This window comes from Protopterus annectens, chromosome 7.part0 (assembly GCF_019279795.1).
Source record: "Protopterus annectens isolate FY-2018-M chromosome 7.part0, PAN1.0, whole genome shotgun sequence".
Lineage (NCBI taxonomy): Eukaryota > Metazoa > Chordata > Ceratodontiformes > Protopteridae > Protopterus > Protopterus annectens.
Window position 1 is genome coordinate 51,886,168 of NC_056739.1, and position 15,115 is coordinate 51,901,282.

Here is a 15,115-nt window from a genome sequence, read left to right on the forward strand (position 1 = left end):
GAACTGAAAGCACAACTGCAATTTAAGAAAGTAATTTGGTCTTGATAAATGTGCAAAAGCAACCTTTAAAGCAGGAAAACTGCAGCACCAAGAAAACATCAGTTTGGGACAAGAATGTGATATAAAAGAACTTGAGCAATAGGAAGTGTATAAATATTTGCGAATTGATGAAGAATCGACAATAAAACATGAACAAATGCAAATAAAACTTAATAAGGAATACTTTAGAAGACTTAAATTAATCCTGAAAACAGCTTTGACATCTAGAAACAAAATCTAAGCTGTAAACCAATTTGCTCTTCCTGTCCTAACTTACAGTTTTGGAGTGATTGACTGGCCCAAAAACATGTTGGATAGATTAGATAGGAAAACAAGAAAGATACTTCATGCTCACCAAATGATTTAGCATACAATGATTATTTGTTCCCCGTTCTGAAGGAGGGATGGGCCTCCTTGAAACGGGTCTATATCACATTGTCGAATAATGACAATGTCGAATGGCTAAAATGTTGATGACGTTCATCGAAACTGTTCTTGTGGGGGGCTGTGCCCCCCACACTAATTATATATACCAACTCCGAGATTGCACTACAGTGAGGAAAGGGCAAATTTTCTGATCCTCACTGTACTGCAATCCCACAAAAAAACTTTTCGCTGAATGGCACTTTCGACATTTTAGCCATTCAACATTGTCATAATTCGACAATGTGACAGGAACCCCCTTAAAACTGGTTACATGTATAGATCTGCAATCGTGGGATCACACATATCTGCTGACCTCACAAGACCCAAATGTAGTGAACGTTTTGAAGCAAGAGGAGAATAAATCTAAGATGGCATCCCTACTTAGTCTAGCAGAACCATATCGGCATCAAGCAGGAATGGGAATCAAACCACAAGTAGATAAAAATCAGGCAGCAACTGAAAGTGCTGAAAAACAAAAGAAAGAATATAGATGAGAAGGCAAGAAATATGGAAAATGTAAAAATATAGTTGCCTATAGTACCGCTGTGAGGTATATTAGAGACATATTGTATTAAAAACTGGCACATTTTACATGCAGAGGACAAAATAGGAGGGGTGGTGGGGCCACGACCTAGGGTCATATATAAAAACAAGAATACACTTAAACAGCTATTGTGTTACCCCAACACAAGTAATATTAGTCAATGAAGTAGAAAAGTGACCAGAAAGTGGAATGGTTCTAATTTTTGCCATCTTAGATGAAAATGGACAATTTATACATCCTGATACTAAACAAACATGGAAGTTTACAGGCTGATTGCAATACCAGGAATTTGGTCTATTTGGCTTATTGTACTGTGTGTTTAAAAGTCTATGTGGGTAAAACAAACAGAAGATTTTGTGAAAGGATAAGAGACCACATGTATTGTACTAGGAAAAAATTGGAACACAGTGCATTAGCCAAACATACCTTATCAGCGGGAGAAACACATTTGCTTATATTTCAGGTTATTCAGGTTATATATGAGAACATTAGGCTGGGCAATACTGATAACAGCCGACATGAAATGGATCTTGACACTAGGAGCATATTTGAGTTCTGTTCTCAATGATACTGTTTCTATCAAACCAGCCCTGAAAGCACGTAGACTGGTTAAGAAATTAATTATATTTTCGTTTTTTGTCTTATGTTTCTAAAGACATGTTTTAATGTTTTTAGTTGTAAGTATATGTATACAATTATTTACTTCATACATGGCACACCAGTTTTATTTTTTAATTAGATGAGGTTTTTGATTGGTTGATTTGAATTAATTGATGTATTTAAACATTTTTTTGTTGGATATTGTTATCTGATGAAGCACCTTAGTGTGCTCACATTGAAGTTTTCTTGGTTTTCTGCAGTTTTATTTTATTTTATTTGCTTTCCATGTTTCTGCACAGTCTTTTGCTTTTATTCTGTTGGGCAAATATAGTTACAAGTATAGAAAACTTCTGGAAGAACCTCATGTTGATCAGGATTGAATGCAGGAATGGTTAAGGAGAGGCAAATTCAAACCAAGAGATGAAAAGTTAGTATTGGCGGTACAAGATAGTGGACTATGTCCATGTTGGTTTACAAAGTCCATTGAATATGCGGGAGAAACAGACAAATGTAGGTTTTGTAAAACAGAATTGGAAACAGTTGCACACCTTATTGCTGGTTGTGGCATACTAATGGCAGAAGGACTGTATACTGAAAGGCATAATAATGTGGCAAAACTGTTGCACTGGGGATTGTGCAAATGTTATGGTATTAAAGTGGCTGGAAACATGAGCCACAAAGCATCATAGAAAATGATGAAGTCTACATTACATGGGATCATCCAACACCAACAGTTCAAAAGACAGATGCTAGAAAACCAGATATAGTGGTCCATGAAAAGAAGGCAAAGTAGCATTGATCACTGACATCACCACACCCAGTGACTACAGTATAGTGTGCACAGAGAGACACAAAGTTATAAAACATCAGAATTTGCAAGCAGAAATGACAGCAATGTGGAAGAAAGATACCCAGACAGTTCCAACAGCAGTAAGAGCATAGGGTCTTATAAAAAAGAATCTACAATCATATTTAGATACGTTACCAATACATGTAACTCCATACAAATTGCAGAAGGAGTCATTACTGGGCACATTGCGGGTGCTGCAAAGAGCACTTCTGGCTGACATCAAAGAGTGAAACAATACTAATTTCATGAACTTTAATCATGTTATGACTTAGGAATGGGGTCCATTCTTCTCATGGTATTAGAATCCCAAAAGATTTGGAGAAATTAAGAGAGAGAAACCAGAGGCTATTGCCAACCTTTTGTCTGATAGATTCAGCTCAAAGTTCTCCCCTCACTCCCCCAGATACTCCAAAGGAAATAGTGCAATCTACCATCCCCCCAACTATTACTAGAGAACAGGACATCAGTGCTGTTTGCAAGGCCAGAAACACTGCATCGATAGGACCCAATAACATCCTGGGATGTTTAATAAAGAACATGAAACATGATCTCACTGGTTCACTTGAATCGCTTTTTAACTGAAGCCTACAGTCAGGTTTTGTGCCCAAGGAAAAGAAGATGGCTGCCATCATTCCCCAGGGCTTAAGAGGTTCAACCACTGATCTGGGTAACTACAGGCCCATAAGTCTGTTCAGCCTCATATCTAAGGCCATGTAAAGAATCATCATGGTTATGATAAATGAAGGACATAGGAAACTTGCAAATGCTGGACTCATCACAGTTTGGCTTTGCTAAAGGAAGGTCATGTCTTTTAAATCCGGTGGACTTTTTTGAGAGGGTCATCAAAGCAATGGATGAAGGCAAGACTGTGCACATAGCTTACTTTGACCTGGCCCATACCTCTCAACCTCTTAGAGCAAGAAATCTGGAAAAAGCCTTAAATTATCAAGGGACAAAGGCTCCAAAATAGGGGCAATTTTTAAATATTGCACTTACAGACTTAGAACTTTGAAAGCATAGCAGATTTTGCTTTAGCATGAATTTTCTGAAGAGTATGCAGTCTGAAACTCAAATGTCTGTCATTATTTTCTGACTTTAATTTTCAATTACATGCCAATACTTGGTTAGAAACCACAATTTTATGAAAAATGGAGCAAAAATATGAGGCAAAAATCTGGATATTCTGTGAAAATCTGTACAGTTGAGAAGTATGACCTGGCCAAGGCTTTTGATACAATATCCCACTTGGGCATTATAGACAAGCTCACTAATTTAAGTATAATCCCTTTTATCACTCACCGGATAGACAACTAGCTCTCTGATAGGACCCAGGAGGTCAGAATAGATGAGGCTACCTACACAAAGAGGCCCGTCAATAGTGGAGTCCCCAGGGCTCATTAATGGGGGCATTTCTTTTTGGCACCCATTTCTCTGAAATGGAAAAAAATGTTGAAGGTTTATGGCTAACTAGGTTTGCAGATGATTGCAAGCTGGGGGTTATCATCGACTCCCCCTGCAGACACTGGTATTCTTCAAGAAGGCATATATCTACCAAATGATGACAAAGCCATGTTCTTAGACTCAGTGCTAAGAAATGCATAATTACACCCTTTGGGAAGGCAATCATCTCAGCTAATTACCATGTTGATAATATACACCTAAGAGATGATCAGGTAGTCTAAGATCTGGGTACACATATCGACAGTAGCCTTACCTTTGCCTACTATGTAGCCACAGTGGTGAGGAAATCCTTTTATGTTGCACAACTTATTATTAAGGTCATAGCATCTAGGTCCCAATGTACTCTGCCCTTATTAGACCAGTAATAGAGTACAGTGTTCGATTTGGTATGTACCTGACCAGGCATATGCAGCGACAAGAGTGGCCTCAGCAATTCCTTTCAAAAGGAAGACAAGGCATAACAAACCTGCCTAATGCAGACTGCCTTAAGTCCTTTCCCTCTACTCTGTCTCCTAGGAGATGAGGCCTGGAAGACAGAAAGAAACCATTAAGCCACCTTCTGAAGAAAAGGCATTGCCTTGCACAACTCGGCAAAAATAGAAAAAGTAGAATTTGACAGGAAAAAGCCATAACTCCCTAAAACCATCAAATCATACCTTTTAATTAACCCAACATTTCTGGGCAAAATTAAACCAAATTATTATGAAGTTGAAGAAAAATAATCCTACTTCCAGCAACTGCTACACAATTGGCAAAGGGCTACTTTACCCAGAGGCATTCTTAATCAATTTGAAAAACTCCCCACCCCTATAACTTTACACCCTCAAACTCAAATCCACTGCACTACACTTAACTTTTCTTGTTCACAATAGTTACAACAAAAAATATTGAAACCATTCAAACAAAATCCCTAATGCCACCCCTAGGTAGAGACAACCAACACCTGAAGTTTGTCAAAGAATTTTCTACACATGTGATCTTCGCACTTAAGAGCATATACAACTGTGTTTCTGTCACACATTTCTCTCAAACCAGGAAATATGTCTTAATTATGTCAGTCCCAAAAACAAAGAAAGCCAACTCCTGCTTGGATTCTAGACCCATTCTATATGCTCTCAACACATGGGAGTTCTAGAAAAAATAATATATACACAACTCTCTGATTACATTTCAGTTCAAGGCCTGCAACTTAGAAATCAGTATGCATTCTGTGCAAACCTCAGCAACACCCCAACCCTCTTGAAGTCAACAGATGACATCCCAAGTGGAATGGACAATGAATGGTGCAATATGTATACATCTAACTAAAGCTTTTAATGTGAGTGCCCACCAGAGGTTCCAAATTGACCTGTTATCTCAGGGAATCAAAAATAGTGGTTTGACATGTTTCTCACAAATCACACCTTTGTGTGTGAAGATTGGTCCATCTACCTCCTTCAAAGATCCTCTGCTTAAAGGAGTCCTCAAAGGTTCAGTTCTTTCCCATTACTTTTAGCCCTTCGTATAAACAAATTCCCATCACACAATCAGCATCTCTCTATCATGTTTTGCAGATAACATGGCCATGTATAGACCAGATTCCTCACACTACATCGTAAAACATTAACCATGGTCAGATGATAAAAATCTTCAGAACACTAATACTGAATATAAATGAAACCTACATCATGCTTTTCTGTACTTGTCAAAAATTGCAGTCTGTATTTTTAGACATGGACATACACGACTATCTTAAAACCATACTACAAATCAATACATCCTTCAAATACTGTATGTAGGAAGTTAGTCCAAAAACTAAACTTTTGGCTGAATACAGATAACACTAGAGCAAAAATGCATTAACATTTCTTTGGACATGGAAACTTTCTCATATTTTATCCCCAGTAATGTCATAGCTAGAGTATGGCCTTACAATCACAGCCTCAACATAGAAAAAAGAGCACACTTCAAAACATTCTAACAAAACATATCAGTTTATCTTCCCAACCTCAAGAGTTAAACACCATTGCACGGTTCTCAGAAAAACTGAACTGGCTTCCAGCCCAACAAAGGGCTGATCTTCTTTTAAGCTCCCTTCCATTTAACTGATTACTAAATCAGAACCCTTTCTCATACTTCTCTGGCACACTCATAATAAGGGAAAGATTACAGAATTTTTGGTCACAACCTTTTTATGCACCCTTTCTACAAATTCAAAAAATCTAGAAGCTGCATCTTCTCCATTATAAGTCTGAAAGTCTGTGTTGTCGACCATTGCATGGGTTACCCATTGAATGGCTGAATAGTAAGCATCAAAAGTTCACTCAGTGAACTTTCATTTCATCGAGAGGGTGAGTAGCTACTTGTCCAACACTTCCCTGTCTCACACATGGAATTGTTTCAAACCCCTTTTCTCCACTGTAGTGCAGTCTCAGAGTTGGTGTGTGTATATATTTGTATATATATATATATATATATATATATATATATATATATATATATATATAAATAGAGTAATTAGGGTGTGGTGGGCAAAGCCCTGCACATTGGAGGGGATTCGAAACACTTCCGTGTGTGAGATGGGAAACTGTTGAACAAGTAGTTACTTACCCTGTTGATGAAATGAAAGTTCTATGAGTGAAATTTCGATGCTTATTGGTTAATGTTCAGCAATTTGATGGTTTGCCCATTCGATGGCTGAACATAGACCCAGTCTGAAACTCTGTGATGCAATTCCTCAAATCCATGAGAGACTCAAATATTTTCCACAAATTCAGTGTACATCTTAAATGATACATAGTATAAGCTTTAAAATGTCACTGTTCTAATGATTATGAAATAATTTAAAAACTTCCAACATGCTAACAAACATGAACCATCCACAACTGCTACAGAATACTCCTAAAATATAACTTCCAACAAAACTACCATAAAACACTTCACACCTCCCTGCTACCCCTACACCATTTCCCATACTCACCTTTCTGCTACTTACATTTTAGTGTCTGCTTGAATTTATTCACAAAATGGATATCAATGTTCCAATTACAGTTACTAACTACAAATCATGACTTGCATGTAAATACCTTGCACTCTTCTTTAATTCTGCTTTATTTATTATCAGTTTATGTTGCAAGCCATTTTATTTTGTATGTATTTGTTCCTACCATGTTTTACAAATGATATATTTCTGAATATTTGTGTTTTTACACCTGGACTGAACTTGAAATTAATCTTTTTTGTATATGTGCCCTACTAGAAACAAGACATGTAAACAAATAAAATAAATAATAGATTATAATGCAAGCTGTATGTTTATTTAACTATTTTGTAGCAAAACAAGCTAGATATTACTCATCAGCTGTCATAACTGACAAAAAGTGATGGCATGATGGAACTAAACAGAACATACATGCATAACACCAATGATAAAGTAATAATGTATTGCATTTTCATACTAGTCTGTGCCCCCAGTTGTGTATCATCTGTATATATAAATCATAAGCATATAATATGACATTTTTAGAAGTGTTATATGTGCTTTCATCTGTTCTGTGTTCCTCTGGTCTTCAAATATGTCTTTGAATTTAAGTTGGGTCTAAATAAAATTATAAAGCACTTGGGGAAAAATATACAGACAAGCAGGCCAGCACTCGAAGCAATGATAGCAAATATCTCTACTGCTACCATATATTTACCCTTAGTACTGAGGTATGCTGGGATAAATCCCAGCCAGACACTAACAAACACAACCATGCTGAAAGAGATGAACTTGGCTTCATTAAAGCTGTCCGGTAGGTTTCTAGACAAGAATGCTACTAGAAAACAGATAGCAGCCAGTATGCCCATGTATCCCAGCATGCACCAGAATGCTATGGCTGAACCTTCATTACATTCAATAATTATCAATCCAGGCTGAGATTTAAAATTCCGTTCTGGAAATGGGGAAGAACAAGCAATCCAGGTGACACATATAATAAGTTGAACAAGTGTAGACAGTGACACAAGTGTGTAAGACAGTTGTGGTCCCACCCATCCTTTGAACTTGCTGTTGGGTTTTGTTGCATTGAAGGCTACAACTACCATAATGGTTTTAGCCAGAACACAAGAGACAGACAGAACAAATGATATACCAAACACAGCTTGACGAAGTCTGCAGGTCAGAACATTAGGGTATCCCATAAAAATAAAAGAGCACAAGAAACAGAGCATAAGAGTTATGAGGAGCAGATAACTGAGGTTCCTGTTATTGGCCTTCACAATAGGGGTGTCATTAAACCTGATAAATATAATCAGGATGGCAGCTGTAAGAAGCGAACCCATAACTGTGATGGAGGTTAAAGCAATGCTCATGGGATCATTGTAGGACAGGAATTCTATATCTCTCTGAATACACTTATCCCTCATTTCATTGGGCCACTCTTCAAAAGGGCAGGACAGACAGCCTGTAGAATCTGTAAAAATGAACAAAGTATGTTAAGTTACAACAACAATAAATTAAATGTGCATATTCATGTGTCGACTTTCAACAAAACTGACTAACTTTTTATCCATTAGTACCCATTCTTCACGGTGACAAAAATAATAAAATAAATCAGGCTCTGAAAAAGAATACCTTGCAGTATTTCTTCAGTTAGAAAGGTACCTTACATTTTGAAGATACTGTGCTGTCATACTGAATACAAATAACTAAAATATCATCAAAATCATTTAAAGGAACTATCTATCGATCATAGTTTTTTAATAAAGTTAAGCTTATTTAGCCCAGCCTGTCTGTTTTCATGGATGTACCACAGATTTGTGAATGGTAACCTGCTACAAAACTCTTAATGAGATGCTTTCTTCTGAAAACCAGCCTACCAACTGGTAAAGAGTGCTGATGGCATTTCTTCATACATTGAATGCAGGAATCTTCCTGTCTCCTCATCCTTTGCAAAGTGACATAACACAACACAGATCTGTGTCAGGCTCTGCATAACACATCAGTAGAATAAGGGATAAAGTCTAAACAATTAGCCAAAATCCTTCATACAATTATTATTTGATATCCTGCTATAATGTAATTTTCATCGGTGGTCAAGGAATGTTGATGTTGACTAATCCATGGCACAGAATGTTAGAGCTCTGACTATAGCATGCCAAGTGCTGGCTTCATTAAAGGCCTGAGGTTCTTGACAACTAGGCATTGGGAAGATGAGAATGAGGGAAAGTCAGTACATACAGCTTACCTTGACTTGGCCAAGGCCTTTGACACATTCCCCCACTCAGGGGTCATCTAAAAGCTAACACAACTTTGTGTAAATCCCTATCTCATCAGATGGCTCATGGATAGAATCCACAAGGTCAAAATAGGCACCTCCACCTTTGAAAGCAGATCTCTCACTTGTGGTGATCCCCAAGGGATCTATCCTGGGACCCCTAATGTTTGGCATCTCTTTCTCAGAGGACCAGGCAAAGACAAAAGGCCTGTGGCTGACTAAGTTTGTGGACGACTGCAAGTTGGGTGCTGTCACTGACTTTGCAAATTATGTTAACATACTGCAAGAGGGTTTCTCAGCAACAAATGATTGGTGTGAAAGTCATGGCCTTAAGTTAAATTCAAAAAATGTATTATCATACCATTCAGCAAAAACATGGCCCCTACTGATTATCACATCAACGGCAACCCCCTAAGCACACAACCTGTGGTGAGACACCTGGGTACTCAGGCTGACAACAATCTCACATTCGACCATCATGTAGCGACAGTGGTCAGAAAAGCCTTTTACATGGTTCATAAGTAAAGGGATTGCATCCATAAAAAAGGAGGTTATTACCTCTCTGTACTCCTCCCTCATTAGGTCAATACCTGAGTATAATGCTCCATTTGGTATGTACCTCACCAACTGGGATGGCCACAGTAATACCTCACAAAGAGAATCCATGGCCTCCAATACCTCTCCTATGTGGACAGGCTCAAATCACTATCGCTCTATGTGGTATCATACAGACTGCTCAGAGGTGACCTCTTTCTCCCCTACAAGGCAATATCAGACCCTGCCCTACTAGAGATGCTCCATATCGATAAGTCTAACTCCTCATGCATTACATGCTCTAAAGGCCTAAATCTAATAAGCAACATCAACAAAACCTACTGGAGAGACAGGTTTTTCTCCCAGAGGCTGCCGTCTTTGGAATCAATTTCCCATACATGTCAAACAGAGTACCTTGCTGACTCTCTTGATGAGTGGATGGGAAACCCCAAGTTTGTCCCAGGGGTTCCACCTGTGTGCCTCATTGACAGGGGTGACAGGTGCTGACTGAGTTTTCCTTTTTGGGGATAATCTCTTGACTAGTCTTGTAAGGGCCCCAGGGCCATTAGCCTACTAACCTGCTATGATCCTGTAATCATATGAGTGCCCAACACCAATTCATCAATTTTGGAGGAGCAAAGACTAATGGTCAAACGTACCAAAAAAATAAGGCAAGCTTGGGCACTTATGGCCTGATGCAGGTAGCTTGGCCAGACACTGGCATGTATGGCATGTTACAGGCACCATGGGCAGACCTAGTCATACATGTCAATCCATGATGTAGGCAGTATAGCCAGGCACAGGCATGTATGGCATGTTACAAGTACCATGGGCAGACCTAGTCATACATAGCAGTGCACACATAACATGGTCATGACCATGCACATGTAACATGGCATAAACAGCATCGGCATGTTAATCCATGGTGTAGGTAGTATGTCCAGACACAGGCATGTATGGATATGTTACAAGTACCATGGGTAGACCTAGTCATACATAGCAATGCACACATAGCATAGTCAAGGTCATGCACGTGTAACATGGCATAAGCAGCATAAACATGTCAATCCATGACAAAGGTAGCAATGGCAGGCACAGACAAGTATGGCATGTTACAAGCACCAGGGGCATACCTAGTCATACATAGCAATGCACACACAGCATGGTCATGACCACGCATGCGTAATAAGCAGCATGAGCATGTCATTCCATGGTGTAGTGGCATGTTACAAACACCATGACAGACCTAGTCATACATAGCAATGCACACATAGCATGGTCATGACCATGCATATGTAACATGGCAAAAACAGCATGGGCATGTCAAACCATGATGTAGGTAACCATAGCCAGGCGCAGCCATGTATGGCATGTTACAAGTACCATGGGCAGACCAGGTCATACATAGCAATGCACACATAGCATGATCATGACCATGCATGTGTAACATGGCATAAACTACACAGGCATGTCAATCCATGATGTAGGTAACAATGGCTAGGCACAGACATGTGGAGTATGGTGTAGTTATCATGGGTAGACATGCACCGTATTCTATAAAGAGCCCAGAAAGGGCCTCAAACATCTACCCTATGCAGATAGGCTAAAAGCCCTGTCCCTCAACTCAGTCTCATACAGACTCCTCAGAGGAAACCTCTGTCTGGCATACAAAGCAATTTCAGACCCTGCCTTGATGGCACTGCTGCATATCCACAGGTCTAGCTACACTTGAGTAACCCGTACATGTGACCTCAACCTGCTCTGTGACATCAATAGGAATTCTCAGCAGGTCAGATTGTGTCCAGAGACTCCCTCATCTATGGAATAGACTCCCTCTCCAAGTCAAGCAGTGTACCTCATTAACACTTTTTAAGTGCAACCTGGATAACTGGATGGGGAACAGAAAATACACCCCTGGGATTCCACCTGTGTTCCTCTGGGAAAAAAAACATTGGGTGCTGACTTGTTGGAACATGGGCTAAATTCTTGGCTAGGCTTCTAAGAGCCTCAGGGCCAATAGCCTGGAAACTTCCTATGATCCTATGGACAGGCCCAGGCTTGTATGGTAAATTGCAAACAGCATGGGCATGTCGATCCATTGTGTAGGTAGCATAGCCAGGCACAGGGATGTAAAGTATGGGGTAGTTGTCATGGGCAAACATGCACTGTATTGTGCAAAGATCCTGGACAGGCCCAAGCTTGTACGGAAAATTGCAAACATCATGAGCAGGCTGAGGCATATGAATATCATGGTGCAAACACCATGGTTACTTATATACACATGTCAGAATGAGTATCATGGTGTAAACACCATGGTTACTATGTACGCAGGTCAGAATAAATAGTATGGTGTAATCACCATGGTTACTTATATACGCATGTCAGCATGGATATCACGGTGCAAACACCATAGTTACTTATATACGCATGTCAGCATGGATATCATGGTGCAAACACCATGGTTACTTATATACGCATGTCAGCATGGCTATCATGGTGCAAACACCATAGTTACTTGCATGCACATGTCAGTATGGATATCATGGTGCACACACCATGGTTACTTATATACACATGTAAGCATGGATATCACGGTGCAAACACCATGGTTACTTATATACGCATGTCAGCATGGATATCATGGTGCAAACACCATGGTTACTTATATACGCATGTCAGCATGGATATCATGGTGCAAACACCATGGTTACTTATATACGCATGTCAGCATGGCTATCATGGTGCAAACACCATAGTTACTTGCATGCACATGTCAGTATGGATATCATGGTGCACACACCATGGTTACTTATATACACATGTAAGCATGGATATCACGGTGCAAACACCATGGTTACTTATATACGCATGTCAGCATGGATATCATGGTGCAAACACCATGGTTACTTATATACGCATGTCAGCATGGATATCACGGTGCAAACACCATGGTTACTTATATACGCATGTCAGCATGAATATCATGGTGCAAATACCATGGTTACTTATATTGGCATGTCAGTGATATACCAAGACTTGCAGTTAACACATAGCATTCAGGTGCTGAAACTTGTTCTGGGAAGTAAAATGGTTACATGTATGAAATATTCTCATCAGCCTTATATTATGGCTAGTTCACATCCAGCACTCACATCCCACTAAGTGAAGCTCCCATGATAGGATGGGAGAACATGGATCAAAAGAGCGCTAAGAAAGGTAGTGGATGAGGGTTGACTTAAGTAGTCTAGCTTACTTTTATTTATTCATTTCTTTATTATATTTGGTATACAGTCGTTTCCAAGTGAGAAATCCCATTTTTAGTCGAGTCCAGAAGACAGAAAAGTCATTATAAAACTATTATGATAGTTGTGATAATAGAACATTAAACATATTTATGCAAACAAATTGCATATTCCAAATGACCGATAATATTACAGGAAAATAGTCATCTTACATCTATTGTGAAATTGCTAATCTTTTAAGGAGGTAATGACTTACATTAAATATGTAGCAAGCAATTAGTAAAAGAATATATAATGGTGACAACTGTGATGTATACATTTAAAAGAAGTTGATTAGATGCAACAGAAAGCAGTGAACAACACATGTATCCCACATGTAGTGTACCGTTCTCATGTACTGTGAGCTAAAGAGTCTGGTAAAGGATTTACCCAAAGCAACTCTTAGGTAATCTTATAATTCTCTGACAGAGGAAATCATAAACATAAGATGGCAGAAGCAAGATAAATCTGAGTGAACGTATTCCTATTCCAGTCTGGTTTTTAGTTTGAAAGTTGTACAGAGACAGCCCTTTCCACAGGCTTTAACAATCTCCTTATGACAAGAGATCAACACTTGTACTCGATCCTGGTGCTTTCAGACATCACCTCAGTATTTGATGTTGACAATGTAATCCTTTTGGATCATTTAAGTGTCATTGTAACATCGCATGAGTTTTGGATTGGTTTGCAACCTAAATATCCAGAGAAATGTATACTATGGTGTTAGTGCTCAATCCCTTTTTTCCTGCTGTCCAGCCTACCTGATGCCAGAGCATTCCATCTTGATTTAATTACTGTCTATCATGAGGATTCAGTGGAGAGATTTACATTAACAAACAGGCTCTGGTTATAGATGATTCACTTTTAAGGGAAAAAATTTATGATACCAAAAATAGATTGATATCTTCAAGGTGTCAATGTGCAATATAAGTGGATTAAGGATGTCCAGCATAAAAAGAACTAGATATAATTTAAACAAAGGAAAATAGTCTTATGGAGATTTTGTTTTATTCTTGTAGACATAATGATATTAGTAAAGCAGACTGTTAATATCTTAGTAAGATTACCAACCATGGTGGCAATTTAGGTATTAAGGTTAAATTTAAGGTAAAATTTGTAGATGTTACCATTTCCTAACCTTTCAGTGTTTACCTTTCAAAATGCTAGTAATCCATATAGTTAAAAAATAAGACATATGCTGAAACCTAGCAGTAGATATATAGCTCCGTGGGAAGCTCTGGAGGGGAGATATACTTATTTTGTGAATAACCAACAACAATGAACTTTTACTCCAAAGTGTTTAAAACACTAACAATTGTTAGAGGAGCCTCATATTTGGTTGTGAACTTTAACATCATGATGAAGCAAGGAAAATAAGTCCTTTCATAATGCCAGAAGCTTAAATCATAAGTTCAGTGACCATTAAACTATGATGGAAAAGGATCAGATAGATGTCTGAATAATAACTGAAACCTGGTATAATGGCTGACTGCTACCCATCACCACTGCAGGTTATGATGTCCCGGTATAGTGGCTGACTGCTACCCATTTCCATTACAGGTTATGATGTCAAGGTATAATGACTGACTGCTACCCATTACCAGTGCATGTTATGATGCCCTGGTATAGTGACTGACTGCTACCTATTAGCATAGCAGGTTATGATGTCCCGGTATAGTGACTGACTGCTACCCATTTCCATTGCAGGTTATGATGTCAAGGTATAATGACTGACTGCTACCCATTACCAGTGCCTGTTATGATGCCCCGGTATAGTGACTGACTGCTACCTATTACCATTGCAGGTTATGATGTCCTGGCATAATGACTGACTGCTACCCATCACCACTGCAGGTTATGATGTTCCGTTATAGTGACTGACTGCTACCCATTAGCGTGGTAGGTTATGATGTTCTGGTATAATGACTGACTGCTACCCAGTACCATTGCAGGTTGCGATGTCCTGGTATAAAGACTAACTGCTACCCATTACCAGTGAATATGATGTCCCGGTATAGTGACTGACAGCTACCCATTACCAGTGCAGGTTATGATGTCCTGGTATAATGACTGATGCTACCCATTACCATTGCAGGTTATGATGTCCTGGTATAATGACTGACTGTTACCCATTACCAGTGAA

At 38.9% G+C, this 15,115-nt stretch overlaps 1 protein-coding gene across 1 annotated transcript in view; it reads right to left on the reverse strand.

The window, feature by feature from the left end:
• Positions 1 to 7,442: 7,442 nt before the first annotated feature.
• Positions 7,443 to 15,115, reverse strand: part of LOC122805886 (vomeronasal type-2 receptor 26-like) — a 19,701-nt gene continuing 12,028 nt past the window's right edge. Inside the window, exon 2 of the mRNA XM_044076133.1 lies at positions 7,443 to 8,353. Within this exon, the coding sequence (XP_043932068.1) occupies positions 7,443 to 8,353 (911 nt within the window). The remainder of the gene's footprint in view (positions 8,354 to 15,115) is intronic.